Source organism: Salarias fasciatus, chromosome 18, assembly GCF_902148845.1.
Source record: "Salarias fasciatus chromosome 18, fSalaFa1.1, whole genome shotgun sequence".
In the NCBI taxonomy this organism is placed as follows: Eukaryota; Metazoa; Chordata; class Actinopteri; order Blenniiformes; family Blenniidae; genus Salarias; species Salarias fasciatus.
This window is the reverse complement of record NC_043762.1, coordinates 29806250-29830032: the sequence shown is the minus strand read 5'-3', so window position 1 is coordinate 29830032 and position 23783 is coordinate 29806250. Positions and strand designations below refer to the sequence as shown.

The 23783-nt window shown below is 48.4% G+C and overlaps 1 protein-coding gene across 1 annotated transcript; it reads left to right on the top strand.

The window, feature by feature from the left end:
• The first annotated feature begins 1287 nt into the window (after positions 1 to 1287).
• On the top strand, positions 1288 to 15697 carry hhla1 (HHLA1 neighbor of OC90). Its single transcript, XM_030116047.1, has 14 exons — positions 1288 to 1424; positions 2241 to 2332; positions 4491 to 4571; positions 4889 to 4972; positions 5365 to 5448; positions 5523 to 5606; positions 5674 to 5734; positions 5891 to 5967; positions 7284 to 7294; positions 7370 to 7478; positions 8444 to 8605; positions 12733 to 12886; positions 13640 to 13722; positions 15654 to 15697. The coding sequence occupies exons 1-14, from the start codon at positions 1288 to 1290 to the stop codon at positions 15695 to 15697; spliced, it is 1263 nt and encodes a 420-aa protein (XP_029971907.1).
• The last annotated feature ends 8086 nt before the right edge of the window (positions 15698 to 23783 follow it).

Sequence of the window (23783 nt, the reverse complement as noted above, 5' to 3'; positions counted from 1 at the left end):
ATCGTTTGGTGAGCGTTAAGATGTTTACCTGAATCACACACTACACAAATAAATTACCTTCATCTTGTGTCTCAAAGCATAATTCATAACACTTCATTTTTTCCACTTTTCTGTGAAATTAACTTGATTTTGGTAATATTTAAAGGTTGCCTTAAGGAGTTTGCACGTTTATATGCAAAACAGCGCCCCCTGCAGGCCTTGGGCGTAATGCAGCTTAGTGAAAACACGTCCCTGTGGCTCCCGAGCACGGAAGAGGGGACTCCGTCTTCGCTCGTTTAGAAGTACTCAAGTAAGATTTAAGTGTCTTCTACCTGGTGGAGTCTGTGTGGAGCTGTGGCAGTGCTAGAAGCCAGTCTGTTCTGACTTTCTGGAAGATCCTGGTCAGTTGTTGCTCACTAAGCATCTGGCGGAGTAATGGCGGACAAAATGAAACCTAACCAGCTGGAGCGGCATTATGTCATTCCTTTCAAATTCTCCCCAAAAAAATGCTGGTGCCGGACCGGCACTGCAACTTTCAAGTGACAGTTTAGCGCTGTTAGAGGTTCTGGTAATGAATATGTCAGGGCACACTGTACACATCATTAAAAATGTGTAACATATTTATGGTGGAAAATAAGTATTTTTAAAGTTGAAAAACTCCTTAATGCACCTTTAAGCTCCCTTATAGGTAAAGACGAATCAGTAGTCCTACAACAAATGTTCATGAATGCATTGCAGAAAGAAATGATGCTTTCAGAGACTTGTTTTCCTCCCTTTTTGGTAAATATTTTTGAAAAAAACCCTAGTTATCCTCTTTTTTATGGACTCAAACAGCCACAATAGGATCTATTGTGGATCAGTCGTTCAGATGAGGTGGTATTGAAGCAGAGTTCTGGAACTGAAGCATAATGATTACTGAAGCTTCTAGTGAAAGTCAGTTTAGGTTTTGTTGTAAAACTAATTCTCTATTCATTTTCCTTTACAGAGCACCTGAAGAAAACCCATTCACAGACAGGGAGAACATGCAAACTCCACTGGCCAGTAACTTCACACATATAATCCCTAGAACTCGTCAAAACCCTATTTAAGTAAGCATTTTCATGCCAATGATGTTGGGGTACGAAAAACCCTGATTTTATTCGTTTTCTCTCATGCTGTTGCTGTGATTTTAGTTATTTTCAAACTGGTGAGCTGCTGCAGTTCATCCCTCTGCCTGTGGGGGGCAGAGTTAAAGCCCGAGTTCTCCCTGCTCTCTGAGACTTTTTGCAGTGCGGCGGTGCGGGGGGGGGTGCGGGGGTGGGGTGGGGCATGGGATCCAGCCCAGCCCGTGTCCCTCTCTGCCAGCCCGCTGCCAGCCGCTCATGTCCAGAGGAGCGGAAACAGACGCTGATCGTGATCCGAGCGGCGGAGGCGGACCCGCCGCGGAGGACCGGCTGGAGCTGCAGGTGAGCGCCACATGTTCATTACGGGACCGAGGTATTGATTATAGATTTTAATGTGTCAATTAGGAACTGCATAAAGTATTGGGTTTCACTCACTAAATGCATTAGTATTCTGAATGATAGTATTAAACCTAAGCACCAGCGTGTCCATTGTGTGCACACGTACTTTCACCACCTTGGTGGAGACCTGATTATGTTTAGTTTCTTCCTGAATGGCCTGAAAAGCTCTTATGAAGATGATTAAGCTGAACGAGTCGTTGTTGTCTTAATGTGTAGAAAAACCACAAAGTGTTTTCCTAAATAGTTAAATTCATAACTGAACAGCTGCTCACTGAGAGGCCTTCAGGATCCGTTTACCTCAAATAAACTGGCTTGATAATATTCAGGTTATATGAAAGGAGAGTAAAACAGTACATTTCTGACCAACATTTTCTTTCTTAATAAAATAATATTTTTTAAACACTAATGAAAGGTTTGTTTCTCACTTCTACTTCAAAACTTCTGCTCAGTTCTCCTCAGTTTGAATATTTCTTCTAATAAATGCTGCTTGGCTTTAATAAATCATTGTCAGGTCCGTGTACGATACACACTCCTGCTCTATTATCATTGTACTTTCACAGTTTAGCTCTGCTCAGATATTTATCTAATGACAGTCACTTATTGAGAGTCATGAATTCAACTCTTGAGACTTGCTTGTGAACTTTGACCTGTGTGGAAGTTATGAAAAGGGAGAAGACAGATCAGGGACGTGTGTCTTTAATGGCCGTCTGGGTTTAAGTCCATCTTGAACAGTTTTCCTGTGTTTTCTTGTGACGGCAGGGCCATGGCTGCTTCCTGGAGGTTCACTCAGCATCCGCTCTTCTGCTTTATAGTCATCTCCACTCTTTCACTCTCGCTGCTCTTCAGTGGAGGTGGGTCGGCACCAGGAACTGATTTCATCTTTTGTTTTGTTAAATGAGAATTCTGAGGGAGCATACCAACATCTTTGCTTTTCATTTTTTGTTCAGCATCAGTCCTGAGACACCAGGAAGAGAGACAGGAGAGACACCTCCCCGACTCTACAGGTGAGGTTTAAAGGTGCTGTAGGCAGGATTCCGCATCTCCGCCATCTTGCTTAGGTAACCCTAAGCAAGATGGCGATTTGACCCATCTAAGATGGCGATTTGAAACCCAGCACAGCCAATCCTGTCCTGTTTTCTGTGACATCACGCCCTCACGCAAGTTAAGCCCCTCCCACAAGAACGTGCGACGAACGCCCCTCGACCAATCACGGTTAGAGCCTCATGGGCTCTTCTGATTGGTCAAGATACCTGGAGCTGTCGAGATTCCTTTTCAGCTCAGAACAGAGACAGATGGAAACGCTGCGCCCTCGCGGTAGAGCAGTTATGCTACACTCGGAAATGACTATCAATGGATACTCTAACATTTAATCCAAAGAAAACACAGAAAAATTAGCATTGACTAGCAAAATCCTGCCTACAGCAGCTTTAAACCGTCCGCTGAACCGTTCCAGTAAACTCCTTCTTGTGAGAGCCTCATGCTGATTGGTGGATGATTGATGTTCGACACGACGACACAACTCTTTACCTCATGTGACACGAGCAGACACAGCTGAAGCTAACCTTCACCTGACACCTGACCGCCGTGCTCACCAGCCTGCTCACACACACACACACACACACACACACACACACACACACACACACACACAGTCTTGTATTTCTATCCTTGTGGGGACCGTCCATTGACTCCCATTCATGTCTAGCCCCTAACCCTGACCCTTACCCTAACCCTAACCCACACCACAACAAAGCTTAACCCTAAAGAAATGTTTTTGCGCTTTTACTTTTTTCAGTAACAACAACATGGTCAAGAAAACACTGTTTCTCCTACTTAGGACTGGAAAAAGGTCCCACAAGGCACGTCATTCCACGTTTTGCTATCCTTGTGGGGACATTTGGCCCCGACAAGGATAGCAATGCAAGAACACACACACACACACACACACACACACACACACACACACACACACACACACACACACGCGCACACACGCACACACACACACTGCTGCCTGTCAGCCAGCATGGTTGTGTTTCCAGCCATGAGTCGGACACACACCCCTCTGTCGTCCAGGAGGACGGCGTCGGTTCTTCTGTCTGCTGGTTCAACTCCAGAACCCCAAAAAAACAACAGCAGAGAAGAGCTGTGTGAGTTTAGCAGAACAGCATTTTTCATGGGAGCATTCACACTCGGCTGTGCCGCTCATCCCTCTAACGCTGCTCATTACAGTTAATAAAGGGAGATAATTAGACTTGCAGAGTTGTGGCAGGAGGAATTTTCACAAATAGTTAATTTTCCCACAGTATTTTTGAAGTGTGTTCATATTTCACATTTTACAAATTTTCAAACGTTACTCTTGTGTTAACTGATATTTGGAATTTCTCCTTTCAGATCAACCTCTGTGAACTCTCACTCAGAGGTCACACCATTCTGAGGGTTGTTGGTGGAATATTGCAGCTTTATCGGTTGTTCAGCACCGACAAATAAACGTACAATATCTCCCACTGTCTCTAACTGTTAATGCAAACAGTGTAGGACAAAATCTCTATCTCAGAACGATGGGAGACCGTGAAGCATCAGACAGGTGAGATATATTTGAAGCAATCACACAGAAACCGGTTCTGAAATCAGAAGCCCTTCATGGCTGGATTCCATCATGACGAACACGTTACAGGCAAATGGAAAAGTGAAGAAGAGGTCGCTTCTTTTTTATTACTGAGCTAAAACCTGTTCTATATAGTGTGATTATATTGAAGAGTGACCGATACCTTTGGTATATTTAATGAAATGCCAATATCAGCTTCAGTGCGAAGTGTTTCAGTGACCTCCAGCTGTTCTGACTGCTCCCCCAGAGTCTCCTTCCTCCAGGTGATCAAACCTATTTTTGTCCCTTTTGAACATCCGGCAGTTCTCAGAGTCCATTTCTGCTGATGATGCTAATTCCATAATAGAGATTAAAACCACAACGAGCTCCCATTGACTTCACCCTCTGTCTTTATTTCCCAGAATTCCCAGCAGAGCACATCGACCCCGCCGCCATCGATCTCACCCCTCTGGTCAATACTTTAATAAATTCAAGCCAATCGGGTACGTTGTCATAATATCACTCAGGCAGGGATCAATTCTGAGCTGTGGATCTTCCAGGTATGTAGCTGATGAAGGCAGAGCGGACCGTCCCTCAGAGGTCGAGCTGCAGCTCCGAGACGGGAGCTTTACAGAGCGCTGCGTTAAAAAGACTCCTCCGCATGTTTTCTCATGTTGAATTTCTGTGTCTAAATGATTAAACTGTCCTCTGAACGATGTTAGTATTTTATAGCAACCTTAAGCTGATCCCAGTTCACACACACAGCCATTTCAAAGTGTGTGTCCTCTGGAGCGGCCGTGCTGGGTGTGTTGTGTTCCAGGCCAGCGGCAGCTCTTCTCCCTGCTCAGCGTGACGTCCTACAGCTCCCTGGCTCTCCACAAGCTCACCCTGCTGCTCTACAACAGTAAACTCTGCTGCTTACCGCATCTCCAGCTCAGCAAGCAGGGAAATGCTACAAGTGTGAAAGCACACTGTAGCGCCTCCTGCAGGTCATGGCTAAAAACCTTGTCAATGGCGCCATCTGGTGGTAGCTGGTATAACTGCAGATATTATTGGCAACAAAGACACAAATAGAAATAATGCCTTCTGTCAAAGTCAAAAACAGCATAAAGTCTAAATACTTACACAAATCCATCAAATGCAGCAAAAATAAGCACAACTACATTTCTAACTTTTTTAAAATGATAGAATAAAGCACAGTATTTCCTCCTTTGAGTGTCTTTGAAGTGATTGATAGTTTAAACTTTCCATTACTATGAGTTCAGTCCCAATCGGCTGTCTGTTTGTGTTTGCTAGTTTCCAGCATCAGAAGTCTAGAGAACGACGTGTTCAGGAGACGGTTCTGCTACTGCGTCTCCAACGAGACCAACGACCTGACAGGCAGGAGGCGCCGCTTCGCTCGGGGGGTTTGGCAGCAGTGAGCTTTTCTCTCTAAAAGGCGTCTTCCTCCTCAGACTTCACGGCCATCCTGTTAGACGTGATGGGGAACTCCAGCAGCTACCTGCAGGAGCTCTTCAAATCCGCCTCCATCGTCTCCGGTGGGTGGACGTCCACAGTGACGACCTGTGTCCTGTACGGAGTCTCACGTCCTGTTTTGTCCTTCAGTAAGCCAGAGGAACAACTCCGACTGCATCTACATCTGTGTGATGGCAGGGAAAATGGGTGAGTAACCCCCCAAGCATCACGCGTTACACTTTGATGTGAAAACTCTCTAATCTAGTCCTTCTCACCACTTCTCTTGGTATGACCCGTCACGGCCCCGTCTCCACAGCAGACATCTGGACATGGTGGTTTTTGTTCTGTGTTCTGTGTCTGCAGGCAGACAGGTGCCGGCGCTGTGGGACGTCGGCTCCATCACGCCGCTCTTCAACCAGACCATCGTCGAAGGACCGCACCGAGGTTCGTTCTCTTTATCCACCCAGCAGGGGGGCAGCAGGAGACAGGCCTGCTGCACCGTGGGAATAGAATAGAATAGAATTTGAAGTGTTTAACAGCTCTGCCTGCAATGTAACACTAAATGAGAACATGTGATTCTAAATGAATTGCAGGCTTTGAGGGGAGCAGTGGGTGGGAAGCAGACATTTTAGTCTTTGAAGATGAAGAGATGGTCAGTGTATCTGTGGGATTTAGGAGACGCCTGAATGTGAAGCAGATAAGATAGATTATTACCTTATATCACAAACAGGTCGTCTACAGTGACGCTGTAGTGCTTATTAGTTATAATGTAGAATAACATTTCACACTCAGTGGCCGTGCTCTCAGGATTCTCGATGTTATGATGGTGATGAATAAATCTTTAAAGGTGCATTAAGGAGTTTGCACGTTTTATGCAAAACAGCGCCCCCTGCAGGCCTTGGGCGTAATGCAGCTTAGTGAAAAACTTGTCTCTGTGGCTCGCGTGCATGGAAGAGGGGGACTCTTCCTCGCTCGTTTAGTAGCGCTCAAGTAAGATGTAAGTGTCTTCTCCCTGTGGAGTCTGTGTGGAGCTGTGGCAGTGCTAGAAGCCAGTCTGTTCTGACTTTCTGGAAGATCCTGCTCAGTTGGTGCTCACTAAGCCTCTGGTGGAGTAATGGCGGACAACACGAAACCTAACCAGCCGGAGCGCGCATTACGTCATTCCTTTCAAATTCTCCCCAAAAACATGCTGGAGCCGGACCGGCACTGTGACTTTCAAGTGACAGTTTAGCACTGTTAGAGGTTCTGGTAATGAATATGTCAGGGCACATTGTACACATCATTAAAAATGTGTGACATGTTTATGTGGAAAATAAGTATTTTTAAGGTTGTAAAACTCCTTAATGCACCTTTAATGGAAGTACATTTAATTCGTCTGCATATGGACAGATAGATCGCTAGGCTAGCTAGCTAGAAATGAAAAGGTTTCTGAATATTTCTCTACAATACTGGTTCTCTTAGTCTTAAAACTGTCATTCAAATTGTGGTTTTGCTCAGTAGAAGCTCATGATTTGTAAAGCAGTGCAGTAGATCACATAATAATACATCCATACATACACATCAGTTACACACAACTTAAATTACATACTCATTAAAATACCCAGAAAGGTTTAATGTCCAAAAAAGTAAAGTGAAGTGAGTGTTTCCACTCCTGTCTGTAATTCTCACCATGATTCATGATAATGATGTACTTCTCCTCCTTCTGTTGCTTCCTTTCAACTCCCTCTCTCTCTCAAAGTGGCGAACGTGTCCTCCCTCAGACTCCCGCTCGGTGAGTTCATCTGCTGCTCTGTTCAGAAATGTCTTGGAGCGTCTGCTGTCAGCGCCGTCTCTTCCTCATCTCCAGCGTCTATTTAAATCTTCAGGATGGCACCAGCTGCCCACCAACCTGAGTCACATGTCTTCATCTGGGCCGAGCTGGGCGCTCACCAGCAGGGTCCACTCCACCGCTCACGGTGAGTCTCCGCAGGGGGCCCGCGCCGCCTATTTATCCCCCTGCCGAGTCTGACGGGCCGCTGACGGGAAGTTGGCGTCGACTGACTCTCAGGTTTAGTTTTGATGGAGCAGATGAAGATTCCATTGTGCCAGCACAAAGATCTGCTCAGTTTACAGCAGGTTTACAGTCGTTCTGCAGTCAGTCTTCTCATCTCCTCTTTAAAAAGGTGTATTTCTGTTTTCCGGTGTCCGTCTGCAGTCTAGGAAGCATTTGAAGCTACTTGGTGAAGGAGTGAATATGAGTGTATGAGCCTGTCTCTTTCTGTTTGCTCTGTACCGGACCGGTGACCCGTCCAGGTGTCTGCTCCCGTGACCCCCGACCCCGGCCCAGCTGGATGAGGATAGATGGAAACATGGAGAAAACATAACATGCGTCTAAATTCAACTCAAAACGTGTAAATAAAGTCAAACCCACCAGTCATGTGATGAGATGGTCTTTGGTGGTGGATGTTTATTCATCCCTTCATCTTCCATCCAGCTCCGTCCAGAGGTCGCTGGTCGCTGCAGCCGTTCCAGATGACGATACACACTGAGGCAGACAACCACACACTCACACTACACACACACACTCCACACACACACACACACACACTCACACACTCACAGCTACAGGTTCCAGCCTAGATTCAGATCCATTCTGATACATCAGACAGATCTAGACTGCAGCCCAGTGCCAGATTTACTATTATGCACTCAAAGTTAAATTCACTTTAAATTCATTTGGCTTCGTTTGTTCTTGTGAGTCAGATTTTATGGTCAGTTGATCCTTCCGCTATGCAAACATATTTCGTGTTGATCTCATCTTGTAATTGTTGAGTCTGTTAGATTTTACTTCATGACTTTTTCCCACTAATAACAAGTTCCCCGCTTGTTCATCAGGCTGATGAACGTGTGAAACTAACGTGTTTGGTTCTTGTGTGATCAGCTTCGCCACCGCCTGTGGACGAAACGGCGGCGGCAACAGAGACGACCACGGCTCAGCGGCCCCGAGGACGCCACGCCGCCGGGCCGCCCCGCCGAGAGGCCCGGCACGGCGTCTGGAAGACCCGGGCCAGGCGGAACCACGAGAACCGTGGAGGCTCGGGCCGTGACGACGTCCCAAACACACACCGCCTCTTCACTGCAGGCCACGACCTCCACACTGGCGCCCGGCGCCGCCGACTCCGAGCCCGGCGCATCAGCTGCAGAGACAGCCTCCACCCTCCCTGCAGCCAGCACCACGGCGCCGCACGCCACCTCCCACCAGGGACCACGGGAGGGACCACAGGAGGGACCACAGGAGGGACCATGGGAGGGACCACAGGAGGGACCACAGGAGGGACCACAGAGGGACCAGTAGAGGGACCACAGGAGGGACCCCGGGAGGGACCCCGGCGCTCCACTGGAGGAGCACCACTCCCATCAGGCCCCTGGAGACTGAAAAACCAGGTGAGGATTTTAACGCTCCAGCTTTGTATTGCATGTTCAGTCAACTCAGTGAAAAATGAGAAATTTAGATTTATTTAGATTTATTTGCAAAAAAAAACCCCAGAAGATGAAAGGATAAACTCTGATGTAAGTGATGTTTACTGTATGACGGGCTGGGCTCCCAGGGCTCCGGCTCAGCTGCTCTGAGGTCATCTTGCTGCAGGTTCAATTCCAAATCGCCACACGTCAAAGTGTGGTGGAGCAAGACACTGAACCCCAAATACTCTATCCCAGTGGATAAAGTGAGTGCCCTGCATGGCAGCTGGCCTCTCTGTGTGAATGTGGTCTACGATGCAAAGCACCATGGGTTCTGCTCAAGTGGTCAAAAGGTGAAATCCTTTTACTATTTTGAAATAAGACGGGGTTTTGGCGAGACAGGAGAACTATGATTCTAAAAATTGATATGATAAAAAAAAGAACATGGTCCACCTTCTTCTGAGCAAAAGTTAAATTTGAAGAGTCTCAACCGCTAACAGGGTTTGAACGCAGCCATGTCGGTCAGTCCTGCGGCGGGCGGCGCAGCCTCAGCCTAAGCTGGCAGGGCCGGCCGTCTTCCTCTCCAGAGTGGCCTTGACCAAACACTGAACCCCAGATTGCTCCCCGTAGAGGTCCGGCCCTGCGCAGGAGGAGGAATGTGTTCTGGACAGAATAACTGTAAAGCTTCATGAAAAATAAAGTGACCTCAGATTTTTCTCTTTTTTGACAAGATTGCTGAAGGAACAAGATTTGAAATACAGAAAGCCGTCCCGTCCATTCCCCGGCTGCAGAACTCCCAGAGAGCCACAGCCGACCTCGCCGGTCAGGCTCGTTTCACATCCCGGTCATTTGGTCTGTTCTGCAGTCAGTGTGAGGCAAAACTGTCCATAATCGACCCATATGCAAAGATGCCTGGAGCCTGGAAGCCGGAGGAGCAGCTCCGTAATCTCATCAGACCAGTTCACCGCCGGCGACCGCCGCTTCAGTTTGAGCCCCGGGAAGAGGTGTGTGTGTGTGTGTGTGTGTGTGTGTGTGTGTGTGTGTGTGTGTGTGTGTGTGTGTGTTCGAGCAGAGGAGAGAAGAGACGGAAGCCATGCGCGAGATAGTAACCATGGCGACGCAGGCGCCGCAGCCCGTTCATGTGAGGCTTTGATGGGGTTCAAGCTGCAAAGGTTGGAAGCAAACTGGGGAAACGTTCAGCATTAATCGTCACGCTGGGAGACTGGAATCATTCCCCTCATATCAGAGTATTTCTTTTCTGGTATAATTTTCGGAGGAGAGGAAGCAGCTGTCAGGACACAGGTGGCAAAAATGAAGTTGCAAAAAGTCACAGGTACATTCTGATAATAAAAATTAGGGTCTTTTTTTTAAAACACCTGCAGCTGTGTTGTTTTGCCTTGAAGGTGTTTTTGTTAAACTTCCTCTCATGTCGGATAGACCTCCCTGCTGATGTGCATGCTGGTCAGAGCTGCATGTTTTCACACCGCGGCTCCTGTTCACAGTGAAATGACAGAAAAGGGGAAATAGTTTCTGCAGTGACTGACTCAGAGCCTGACACGTCCTGCCCTAACTGCATGTCCAGAACAATCTGAGGACATTAGTGCACGGCTGAATGCCACATGCAATCCCACATGGAAGATGTAGCTGGTCATTGTAGAGATAAATATAGATCAATGCATTAGAACATGTCTGTATTCTGTTGAGGGTGAAACCACTAGATGGCAGTCACACCTCAGCGTAGGGCCAGCAGCTGGAGCGGCAGCATCCCTTCCTCCACCTCTGAGTCTGCCTGGCAACAAACCGCCGGCCGCAGCATCCTGCAATTTGTCACCGAGTCATTAGTGTGCACTGACATGACCGTTTGTCGCCCAGCTGCACATGTCTGCACTCTCAGTGTGTGTGTGTGTGTGTGTGTGTGTGTGTGTGTGTGTGTGTGTGTGTGTGTGTGTGTTTTAGCCTGTGAATGGTGTTGTTTGTGTCACGCGGCGGCGGGCGGCGGGCGGCGGCTCATGGTCCCGTTAGCGGTTGAGTTGGGTGTTGGCTGTGTTCCCTCTGCGGATCACTTCATTGTTTTGTTTTTTCTTAAATGAAGAACTGAAGTGTGTCTTCAAGGTGGTCTGAAGATCTGAAGATGAGCTGAAGTGAGACGTCACTGGTGAAAATAAAAATGCAAATGAGCAGAAACAGACCATTTCTATCACTTTCTTTGCAGTTATTGCAGAGAGAACTTTGACCTTCTGTAAAACACACATCAGTTTATTTAGCAGGCAGTGCTGCTGAGATAAAAACGTACCGCCAGCTGTTATAGCTGCAGATGTTTGGCTGCATTGTGGTGAATTATCAGGTCCAGCAGCCTTCTCAAAGTGCTTTACACATTCACACAGCGACGCCGGTGCTCACGTCCCTCTGGGAGGAGCTGGCTCAGTGGCATGTCACCCAGGGAGCCGGGTTCAGGAGGACGACCCTCTACATCTCAACTGCGTTCTCTTTAAATACGCCGCCGCTCAGCACTGCTGGTGGTTGATGAATCAGAAGGACTTAAGATTAGTGGAATCTCAATCAGAATGGAATAATGAGAGCAGAATGGCCACTAGATGCAGACAGCGCCATCTGTCTGGTACGTCCTGGAAGCGCTGACGTCCAGAGCGGCTTCCTCACCGTCCTTCATGTTCGGTCCGACCGTCTTATTGATGGTCAGCAGATCGCTCGCCGCAGCATCACCCGTCATTGAGGAGTGTCCAGTCCTGTGGTAGGAGACGCCACAGCCTCCTCCTCGCCGCCATCAGCAGCATCAGCAGCCGTTCTGCGAGGCTGGCAGCTGTTTGAGGGCACAGATGCCATCATTTCACCGCGCTGCGCTGGAATATGATGCTGCAGGCAGGAACACCTGTAACCGTTAGACTGAATTACAGTGAGAAACCATAAAGTTTGACTCCTGCTGCAGACGGAGCCTGACCCCTGACCTCCAGCAGCTGCCGGGTTTAGCTCAGGTTAACTGAATACTAATGCAGAGGAGTGACTTCCCCATCGGTCTAACTGAGAATGCTATCCCTTTAAAAGCCAAACACATAACAAAAGAGTGTTGTTGAGGTGAGTCTCTGGCTCAGACGGTCCTCACAGAGCCGCTTTGTGCTGCTGAATAAACCCACAGTGCTTCCACTGGGCTGAAGCAGGTGTGCTGCTCTCCCCCTGAGTTCTGAATGAACATCCAGCTGTGCAGCCTGCAGAGCTCCTCCCTCCTCCTTCCCGGTGGATCCACTCATGCGCATCCCGTCCGTTCACCTGCTCATGGCGGCGGCAAGGATTTCAAATAACTTCTCCTCAGCAACAGAGAAATAGCATGCCACAGTGACCGACTCTGCAAAAAAAAAGCAAATATGCAGAGGATGTAATGGAAATACCTGGTGGAGGTGTGTTTGTGTGTTTCAGAGGCCTCTCCCCCTGCAGGACTGGCTGTGATTAAGATGCAGGGCTCCGCTGAGTTGGGAATTGAAATCCTGAAACGCCATTATGCAGAGTAAACATGAGCTTGTCTGAAGGCTGGCTGAGAGGATGAGTTAGTGTCCACGCCATATCTCCAGATCCGCAGCAGCCTTCACAGGTTAATTATAATGTGCCGTTTTATCATTTCTCATCTGTGCTGAGAGCAAATGAATGAGGCGGGTTGTGATCGTGATTCTTTCCCCGTGAGAAAGCAGAGGTTCAGGTTGGGACTGACTACCGTCTCGCACCGTCTCCGAGAGGTTGTCCCTGGAGGATGGCGGAGCTGAGCGGCGAGGGCCGTGGCGGACGGCGGCGAGGCCGTGGCGGACGGCGGCGCCACCACCGTCGGCGCTCACAAGCTGCAGCCCTGCGTCCTGGAGCTCTGCAAGTTCTTCTCCCAGTGCCTGTGCCGGCCGCTCGGACACAAGACACCCATGAAGAGGTTTCCACTCCTGCTGCTCGCACGACGCCGCGGCAGGCAAGCCGCTGACTAGATGAGCCTGAAGGGAGCTGAGTGAGACAGAAGGAGCCTTATGGAGCAAAGATTAAGGCCCCTGCAGGGACTGATTGGATCGTATTCAGATAAAAACTCACCCTGAGAAGTGTTGAAAAGCATCCCTTTACATGACCTTCATATGTTCATTTATTCCTGCAGGATTTATTTCACCAGTAAGAGCTAGCAGCGAAGTTTCACTTATCAAAATTCAGTCTGCAGGGTTGTGCAGTGGTTATCGTGCTGTCTTCAAGTCCACGTCCAGGGATTGAGTCTTTGTAGAGAGTTTGCATGTTTTTCCTGTCAAAAAGCAACAAACAAGCACTGGAAGTTGACTGATCACGTCTGCACAGTGAAGACCCAGACACATTCTTTGACATTTCAAACATTTGTGCATTTTGTGTTGTGAAGTAAAACACAAATTATTGAAAAGGAAAGGATAATAATTTTATAAAAACAGTTAGAATATATCTTCAGCTGCGTATCCATGTGGCATCTTTGAATATTTTTGAATGATACAGCAGAAATGTTTGACGGCTGGTTGACAATAGTTTTATTTCGGAGGAGGCGGAGCTTCTGTAGGTTTGTTTGGATGTAAATTCAGACCTATTTATGGAATGGCAGATGAGGTTTGTGTTTTTTACCATCTGCGTGTGAGGAGTTGCTGTTTGAGGCTGCTGACCGCGTCCTCCTGTCCTCCAGGTTCTGTGAGGACAGCCACCGCTGGTACGAGAAGCACACGGCCGAGGTGTGTCGGCGCGTCCGAAGAGTGTCCTTCTCCAGAAGTGAGTCCGCTGGAGAGACGGTGCGACTGGCCCTGTTTCTTTGTTTCTTGACCTGTAAAGTAGTTTAATCTCATTCAAAATGACCTGAACTTCCTCTTGTTTATTCCTGAACTGTTCATCACCCAGTATGTCCTCATTCACCAGAACTGTGAAGCAAATAAAACACTAAATTCGGAAGGAATGGAATGCTGCCGAGCCGACCGGATCATTTCCTCCTCAGACAGTTTTAAACAGGAATAAACGTTCTTCCAGAACTGTGTCATCCTTTTACAGGTTCAGAGAATTAGAGGCCATGTGGTCTTTTAGCTTTCAACCAAAGATGAAAACATTGATGACAAAGTATGAGAGAAGATAAGGCAAACAAGACAAGTAAAACCATTAAAATAACAGGTCAGCTGATTGTTAAATGAGGTGCTGGAACTCTGATACAGTTTCAAATCAGAAGCAGAGATGCGTCAGTTGTGATGCTGTAAAGAAGTAAAGGTCTAAACAGGCAAGACGTAATCCCTTAGATTTACAATACTTAAACCACGACTTCAGACCTGAATGCACGAAGCAGGATTTAGAGCGGTCCGGTTTTGAGTGGGACTGAGTGAAGTTCTGCAGCAGTGCTCTTCCTCTCCCACCTGCCTGACGGCGAGGCGTCGGCCATGTTTCTGGCATCAGGGCTCATTAGAGCGGCGGCTCTGCAGGGCCTAACGGGCTCCAGAGGTCGCCGAGGAGCCGCCGCTCCGCTGGCGTCTGACACGCCGTCATACCAGTCCGCCGGCTCCAATTAGACCGCCGCCGCTATTTTTAGACCCGGGGACTCGATTGGAAATTGACATGGGGAGTAGCGCGCAGAGCAAAGAGTAAGAAAGCCTCGGAGAGATCAGTGAAGCTCTGAAGTTTGACGACTGTCTCAGTTTGACTCATTTTCACCAACAAAACAGGAGACATTCTGATTTCTGATGATATTTGGATGATTAGTGTGATTTTTTTTTTTTAACACAGGCTCGTTATTGAGTGTGATAACATAAGATTGCAAGAGTCAAAAGTCACAATCTTTATTTTACGTTTAAAAATCAAACTAATGGCTTCATTATTGGATTGCACAAAACATCATGAAAGATATTCCTGTCGACTGTGGCACCAGGAACTTCGGCATGTCTCAAAATAAGATGCATCGGTAAAAACTGGCATTTTAGAGGAGGAAGCTTTCAGAGGTGCTTCACAGCGTACGAGTGGATCCCAGACGTATTCCGTGTTCAACTCTGACACACAGGAAGTCAGAGACCTTCTGCAGCTTATATCAAAACTAATTTATTCATCAGTTCCAAGTAAATCCCTGAGAAAGGAAGTTACTTGATGTAACACATTTGTGTTAACCCACGGTTTGAAACAAGTAATTGTGAAGCACTAAATGTGGGATTAGACACCTAATTTATTCCCCTCACAGAGAAAAGTGGATTTAATCTTGATTTCCAGACAAAGGCCGGGAAAGAAGAAGTGGTGCGAAGCACCAAAAGCTCATAAATATCGCGCACAACACTGTTTTTTAACAGGATTTAACGTGAACTGAGGGAAAACTGAAGCAGACTCCTGTCTCGGCTCTCAGTAGTGGTTTTTCATGTGGTGATTTGAGAAATGTGTTTCCTGCCCTGGTCTGTAGCATCAGGAGCAGCTTTTTCATGAAAAGATGCAAAAAAGTTATTCTCTCTTTAAAAACAAAGATTAGACCTTATTTCACCTTTATAGAGTATCAGTTAATGAATCAATGCTATTCTCGGTTTCTATTTCTGATAATCAATCTGCATAAAACCTGTTAGAAAAACCAAGAACACAGCAGTGATTTTCAGTGATGTCGTTTTATGGTAACCTGCTCTGCTTCCTGGAGTTTGTGTTGCTGGTTTCCCCCCGGCCCATGTGCTCCTCCTCCTCCTCCTCCTCAGACCTGAAGCAGAGGTGCCTGACGAAGATGTGCCTGAAGCTGTGAGCGGCGAGGAGGAAGCACAGAGCTTCCGTCACAGAACCGAGCGGAACCACACACCACTGCTGAACACACCTCAGAACATCTGGAGGAAACTGCTGAAACCGAGTCTAAGGCTGATGATATATATTTATTCAAGATGTGTTGATCATCGTGACCTGCAGTGATACTGTATTTAATCTATTTTTCAAAGATCAGTTGTTCTGCGAATGCGGGCGTCCTGAACTCAACCAGGCTCTTCGTGGCTGCAGGTCCACAGAACTGTACGTAGGAAGAGAGTTTCTTTGTCTTGTGTTTCAGCTCAATAAATAACTGGATACATGTTTCTTCTTCTGAGGCTCTTTTTCCACCAAGTCAGCCTGATTGCATTTTAATTACAGAAGATTGCATTCATCATACAGCTATAGCACTCCGTCCATTTCCATGTCCTTCATCAGACGGAATTACTTACATTTAAATGATGCTTCAGGCTTCAATGCACTAGATGTGAAATGAAACGTGCTTTCAGCATGCATACCCTCAGGAGTGTTTCCAGCTGGTTGTGTTTCGTAATCCTCATTGATTTAAGCCAGTTTGAGGGCAGATTAGAGGGTTTTTAAAAATTAAAATACATATTATACTTCCAACATTGGTGCAGAAATCGTCCCGAACTGCTCCTGGAGGAGCATCAAAGAGAAATCAGATTTTATTGTGAAAGCAGCAAAATTTCTGCAGAAGCCGGTGTCGTGTGGACAGCATGGGAAGGAGTGAGAGGAGGGGAACGGCTCAAATAACAGACGCAGATCTCAAACAGCGGACGTCCCTGTGAGGTCAGCTGGTCTGGTCTTCAGAGCTGATCCACTTCCTGTGATACGAGGTCATGATGAACATCCTGCCCAGCTCAGAGCCCACCACCAGGCCCCGCCACTAAACCCCCCCTGCCTTCATTGATCCGAACCCCGAGGACCATCAGATAAGAGCGGGTCGAGGCCCGGGTCACCGACCCCGCCCCCTCCGGGACAAAGACCACTCTGTGGGACCCCCCCCCCAGTCCGGACCCGACCTCCTGCTAACCCTCGGGACCCGAGTCCGATAAGCTCAGGTGTCACCGAGGGAGCTGGAGGTCAGCGGCACTGGGAGGTTATTCTGTCGTCCCGCCCTCTGTACCGGCCCGATGCTCAGCGGCACTGCGTCAGGCGCAGAGTCCAACTCCGTGGTTCCTCCAGTGAAGCTCCTGCAGCCCACACAGAAGGTAAGACCCACTCCTCCACTCCGCTTGCTCGACATTTAAAGTCCCTCAGTTCTGCTCCTGCTTCGTAACGCTGCAGAGGTTTTCTGGGTTACCTGGAATCAGAGGTCGTCTGACTGGAGATTTGAACAAAGTATAAAATAACAAACCAGAGAGACTCGGAGTTGAACTGCATGTGTGTTACACTGTTTTTGCTTGATAAAGAAACAATATTCAAAGAATCGGCTGCGTTGGTGTCATGGTAATATGGTGTAATTGTTCATGATGCGGTGTTCTGTGCCAAAAGGTCCATGCATTTGTAGGATGAGCATCAGAACTGAGAGCGGAAACATTCATTAAAAATGTCAAAAATCAACCAAATAAGATGTATTCTACTCATGACTGGTTCGGTGTAGTGTGATCACTTCATCCTTTAAGCGTAAGCCGTCTCTGATAGATCCTGCTTTCAGACCGCTTCCAGTGAGGACGAACCTCTTTGGTTTCTGGATAAGCCCCAAACGATCAGCCTGCCTCTGCATGACAGAGAGGGGAGGAAGCCTCAGCAGAGATCCTCACAGCTCCAGGCCTTCACAAACAGGCCAGGACATCTCAGGTTAATATGCTTTTCAAGCAGTCTTCTGATTTCCCTCCTGAGAACCGCACATGATGTGGTGACTGAAATGTTGACTGAGTCACTCTGCAGGCCGCCATTCTTGTATCTGTCCATCTATTTGAACATGTACAAAACTTTTTACTGTTTTATTAAAGTAACACCCAAACACAGTTAAAGTTTTCCTTTTTCTCTTCAATATGTTGAAATGGGGCTTTATTCTCACTTGTAAAATGAAAATACCATCTTAGAAATCCCAATAAATTATTCAGTTTTACTTTGTGTTGTATGAAAATACAAGTACTTACTGTTAAATAAAACATTTAATCATAGTTTTGATCAAAATGTTTTACAACCAACAGTTTCCGATCAGAATCCCATATGACGGGCGCTTCTTCAGATTAGTGTGGGTAAAAGCCTGTTGTTCCCATAAATGCTGCAGCATTTACCATGCACATGTTCACAACTCATCAAGAATCCATCAAAGATCCTCTGGACCTGGAGGATTTGTCACAGTGTGTTGATTCATCCAGCTGCCTGCTGCACGATCACCGTGACGGAGTGAAGCTTCACCACGTTTCTTCTAAAGCTTCAGGCTAAAGAAAACAGTCCTCATTGCTTTATCCCCGTAATATTTCCCTCTTCCTGTAAACACACTGCGCTTCCCGCTTTCTCCTGCCTGCGTTCTTTTTTGAACGCCTCCGGCTGAAAGCTCGTCTCCACCTGGGCCGCCCGCTCGCTTCCATTGATCTCCATAAAAGCGACTCTTTGTTGTCGCGTGAATCCATTAAGCTGCGGCGCCGTGCTTTGAGTTGGGCATTAAAGATTTAATAGAAGTGTGTGATGAGACGGCTGACCTCCTCAGAGGTGCCGGTAACTTCCCCCGCTGCTGGGGGGCTGGCAGCGGCAGCCACAGGCGGGCCGAGCTCTCTGCAGCCATTAGGAGTCGCTGGACAGGACGGCCTGGCGGGCGCGGGGTTATCAGGGTCTGGGTGAGCCCGGGTGTCTGCTTCGCTGGAGGAAATCTATCGGCGGCGCTCGAGTTTGGCGGTGACCGAGGCTGTGGTCGGACGCCAGGCCTCGCCCCCGGCAGAGGGGTCAGCTTTTAGCTTTCAATAGATTTCTTTCTCTCAGTTTCAAAACTACACATCTGCATAGTTTTGCATGATATGAATTATTTTCCAAACCGCATTAACAGTGTAAACGACGGCCAGCGTTCTCCTCTCATCGTAGAGCCACACTGTGGATGGACGGGTTTAATTCCACATGGTAATGAGGATATATTCATGTACGCAACACGAGCAATCAAAAAGTCAGAGAAGCTGTGCTGGGGTGTGCGGCAGTGATATTCTGTCTAGTTGGATCATCTAACATACAATTACAGAGAGTAAGGCATGAAATGCTTCGGTGGCAGACTCCACCTCCAGTATGAAGCAGCACATCGTCTGCTGTGAGATGATGAGTTTGTGTTCCTGATAAAAAACTATGAATGCAGTATGAGGTTTGTCTTTCTGTCTGCAGGAACAACCATGCTGCTGATGTGGGTTTGTCATGCTCTCTGCTGTTCCAGACGGTGAGTTTCCTCCATGGCCAGTGAGACGGATGCTGGCGACTTTCATGGTTTTTGTGCTAATCTGCTTCAAACAGTCACTGATTTGATCAATCTCTGAAATGGTCGTTATCTGAAGTGTTTTCAGCTGCCTCCTTGTTCTGTCCGGACCCCGAGACCAGCGACCCACACATGGAGGACCTGACGGGTGAGAATGAACCATCTTATCACGACCTGAACGGGAACAGCGCACATGCAGATTTAATGAGTGGAAAAACCCTCAGCACAGCATGAAACATTTATTATTTAAAAAGATGTAGAACATTACGTGATTATCAGCTGATGGAAGCTGTACACACAAAACAATCCAGCAGGGAGATCGCTGCAGGGAGGATCCAGACGTGGTCCGAAGACATGAGAGAAGAGCTGGAGACCGACCAGACAGGACGGCGCCTGCACTGCTCATGCTGGGGTTTAGAGACTCATCCTGAGAAGTTGCAGGATTATTAACAGCAGCAGAACAGAGGATAACATGAGTGGAGTCAGACGCTCATCTGGAGCAAGATACTGCAGTCACAACGAAACCACGAAACGCTGAAGCAAAACGTAGAACAGCCCGATGAAGGCAGAAAGAGGAAGCAGTCAGCAGCTCATCACACACAAGTCATTTTCATTCTGAGGGCATCTCCAGACTGAAGGCCAGGTTAGATTTCACAGTGGTTGTCAGTGACAAGACGACAGCGTCAGGAACCTCAGGCAGACAGACGGTCCGGGTTTTTATCAGACGCTTTCTGTCCAGACCATCCTGAACAAGCGCTGGTGCAGAACTCAAACGCTGTTCGTATGGCACTTGATTTCTGGAGGCCAGATCGCTGCAGCATCATTGAAAACCTCTGGGATCATCCAAGAGGAAAAACAAAAGTTATCAGTCTACTGCAAAGCATGTAAAGCCCTCTGAGGCAACTGTTGTTGTGATACTGGGCTATACAAAAATACATTGATTGATTGATTGATTGATTGATGTTGCTCACTAATGTGGCAGCAATTTAAAGGGGAATAAACCAATTTCCAGGGGTATAAAATCCATAATAAACGTTTAGACAACAAAGAAATAATCTACCACACACAGACACTCTTCCGTTTTGATTGTGGGTTTAAAACATCTGTAAATATACCGACAACACTGAAAGATTTGACATCAAATCTGATGAAAAATCGATCGGTAACACTTCATTTGAAGCCCCCTGTATAACACATTATAAGTACATAACACATTATAAAGCATTATAATGCCATTATAACACGTGTAGCTATAGTTACAAACATTCAAGATGATCACAATGCCAGGACTCTAACCCTAACCCTAACCCTGTGCTGTATAGTGAGTTATAAGCATTGTGATCATGTATGAGTGTTTATAACTACTTATATGTGTTATACCGGGTGCTTCAAGTAAAGTGTACTAATCGATCTGTTAGAGCACAGTCAGGGTAAAATTCAATTCAAATGAAAAAAGGTGAGTGAATGAAGTCCAGCTGGGTGGGTGTGTCTTCCAGAGCAGCCGCTCGTCCAGGGTTTAATTTCCGAGGCAGACTCTGGATTCCCAGGCGGCCGTCTGATTTCTCTGTGACGCTGTCAGGTGTTGTTGGCGTCCACATCAACACATCATCTGTGACGCTCTGGACCAGCAGTCCTGATCAGCGCCGTGCCTTGCACTCTGACATGTGGGGATCTGTGGCCTGGTGATGGTCTGCGCCTCTGAACCGGGGTTATTGCGAGCTGCCAACAGGATTAGGTCCGATGAGATCGCCGCTGTTTGGGTTTGGCTCCTGTCGCCTCTGCATTCATTTCCCATCTCCTCTCCTTGCAGACTGTCTGGGGCTGCGGTTCACCTGGCTCCACTCTCTTTCGACAATTACCCGTCGCTGCTGAGCTTTGTGTCCAGACTGCGCTGTGCGACAGGGATCTGTCCACGTGACCTGGAAGGTTACGGCTGCTCCTGCAGATTCGCGGCCGCCGGAGTCCCAGCGGATTCCTCTGGACTCGTAAGAGACGGATCTCAGCGGCAACGGCACCGCTGCAGCTCCTGCATTTAGAAATACAGCTGAGTGACTTATTAGAAATGTGCAGCTGGAAGCGACCGTCTGCAGAGCAGCAGGGAGAGTCTGCTTATAGATAAAACCTCTGCCGTGCTGAATAATGTGAGAGGCGGTTTTTTTTCTCTCGTATCGTCACTCAGAATCTCATTTTCTGTGCAGGAGTTCCTGGAAAATGGTACAAATCTGGCTGCTCACACTCTCATGCTAGCATTAGTGACTTCCTGATGTGTATCATGACAAAACAGTCTCAGAGCATCTGATCTGCAGCCTCTGTCCTTATATCCTCAATACTAACAACTGTGTCACCGTTTCTTGACATTCATCCATGTTTATTGAACCATTCTCGGTTTCCTGTGCTGCGTTGTTGCTACAGCCACAGGCTGTGTTACCAGGACGCCTGCCCCCTGCAGGCTGGAGCTGCCTCCTCCACCGTACAACTTCACATGTGCGACCGCAAACACAAGCTGTGGTAACCCGGATCGCTGTTCTCACACAGGCTTTCAGACGCTTTAGAGCTCCTGTCCTGAGCTTCATGAGGAATTGTCCCCCCCCTGTTCCACAGCTGCCTGGTGACGAGTGTGTTTGTCTCCTGCAGATGTTGGCGACTTGTGCCAGCAGAGCTTCTGTAAGTGCGACCAAGCCGCCAGTCGACTGCATGAATCGGAGCTCGTACGACTGGAGTCTGAGAGGCCGAGCCGAGTCGTCCTGCTGCGCCGGGAATCACACAGGTCAGATTAAGACGGGCGAAGCAAGAACCAGCGGTGACAGGCGGGGTCAGTGGCGGGGTCAGTGGGTGGTGGTCAGGGGGGTCTGTGGGCGCCGGGTCGGTGGAGCGGGGTCAGTGGGCGGGGTCGGTGGGCGGCCAGTGTCAGTGGGTGGGGGGCGGTGGGCGGGGTCAGTGGGGTGGGGGTCGGTGGGGGCGGGGTCAGTGGGCGGGTCTAGTGGGCGGGGGTCATGGGCGGGGGTCAGTGGGTGGGGGAATTCGGTGGGCGGGGTCATGGGGGTCGGGGTCGTGGGTGGGGGTTCTGTAGGTCGGGGTCAGTGGGCAGGTCAGTGGTGGGGATCGGTGGGGCGGGGTCAGTGAGTGGGGTCACGTGGGCGGGGTCAGGGGTGGGGGTCTGTGGGCGGGTCAGTGGGCAGGGCAAGTGGGGGGTTAGTGGCGGGGTCAGTGAGTGGGGGTTCTGATGTGTATCTTGGGAACGTCATGGGAAGAACGTCATGGGAGAAACGGCATGCGACGCTTTGGGAAAGCCTTCAGTGTGTTCTGGACTGTGTTTCGTCTTTCATTTCCGTCCAGGCGGACATGTGAAGGTCCCACTGCACCAGCCATTAACTGTCACAAAACTAGGACCACCATGTGAGCCGCCAGATCCCAGGCTCTCTTCTGCATTTGTAACCTGGTCGCTGTGAACGCTCCTTAAATGAGGGGTTGGATTATCGTGCCGCTGAATGGACTTGTGAGTGAAGTGAGGAATGGTAAGAGCACAGTGGAGCCGATTAGCGTTTGGTTTGATTCTGGGTTTCAGACGAGCTCGGCGGCAGCCTGGAGAAGGACGGAGCCTTCGGGGAGGCAGGTGAGTCCCGGGGATGTCGGATTTACCAGAACAGAGACGCCAACGCCACGCCGGTCGCTTCCAGACCGCCCGTCAGAGCGGGTCAGCAGGGCGGGGTCGCCGGAAACAACGGAGAGTGTGGGAGCGCAGGCGGCTGAGTCACCTCAGCCAATTAAATGACGGCCTCTTGACGTTCGAGCCTGCAGTTTCCACCGACACATACCGCCGGGAGAGAGACAGAATCACAGGCTGCACAGTTTCTTTCATCTGTTTGACTCCAGAAATAGACGCTGTGCCCGGCTGGCTGCTCTCCTCCGGGAGACCTGGACATGTGAGCCAGAGCAGCTTGTTAGAGTCTGAAGCCTGCTGAAGGCCGTCGGACGGCTTCTCTGGTTTGGTCACCGACGCCTTTATTACGTACAACTTACAGACTGCAAATCCTTCTGAGTATAACTGACTTTTTAACTGAAAAGTTGTTGTCAGGGTTGAAAATGTTTTGGCTTTGTGCTGGAATCCGATTCCGACTGGCTTCAGGACAGATTTGATGCCGTCCTCCCTCCAGCTGGCTCGGGCTCAGTCATGTTGTTTTATGTAGCGCTCTAATTGGAATGCTCTGTCCAAATATAATCAGTAGGAAGAAAGATGAAAATATTTCTTGTAAACCTTTCCAAGAAGCTGTCAGAGTGCAGCAGGACGGGCCCGCCTCGGCTCTCATCATCTCCGTGGCCCTGCAGCAGTCCAGACATCACAGCAGCAGCGAGAGGAGGACGTTCTGTTCAGCGGCGGGTTTGGAGTGAACAGCTCACTCAGAACAGCTCTGCAGCTCATTCCGGGGAGGATGGAGAGCAGAGAGGAATACAGAAATAAAGCCAATAAATGACGTATTCTCCAGCATGCGTTCTGAACAGATTCCAGCTCCTGACTATAAATGTTATTTCTGTTATCTTCACGCTGGCGTCGCGGTGTCGTTCTTCATTATAGATGCACAGAGCTCGTCCTCCCCCTCTCCAGACGTCCTCTCAGCCAGCCACGTCTTCAACGGCTTCCCTCCCGTCAGCAGGTAGAAAAGAAATG

Excerpts from the sequence above, each read along its gene's own strand:
- hhla1 (XM_030116047.1), top strand. The coding sequence starts at position 1,288 with ATGGGATCCAGCCCAGCCCGTGTCCCTCTCTGCCAGCCCGCTGCCAGC. Across the intron at positions 5,607-5,673 it reads ATCCGCCTCCATCGTCTCCG|TAAGCCAGAGGAACAACTCC; the intron begins GTGGGTGGACGT and ends TTTGTCCTTCAG. Across the intron at positions 12,887-13,639 it reads CACAAGACACCCATGAAGAG|GTTCTGTGAGGACAGCCACC; the intron begins GTTTCCACTCCT and ends CCTGTCCTCCAG.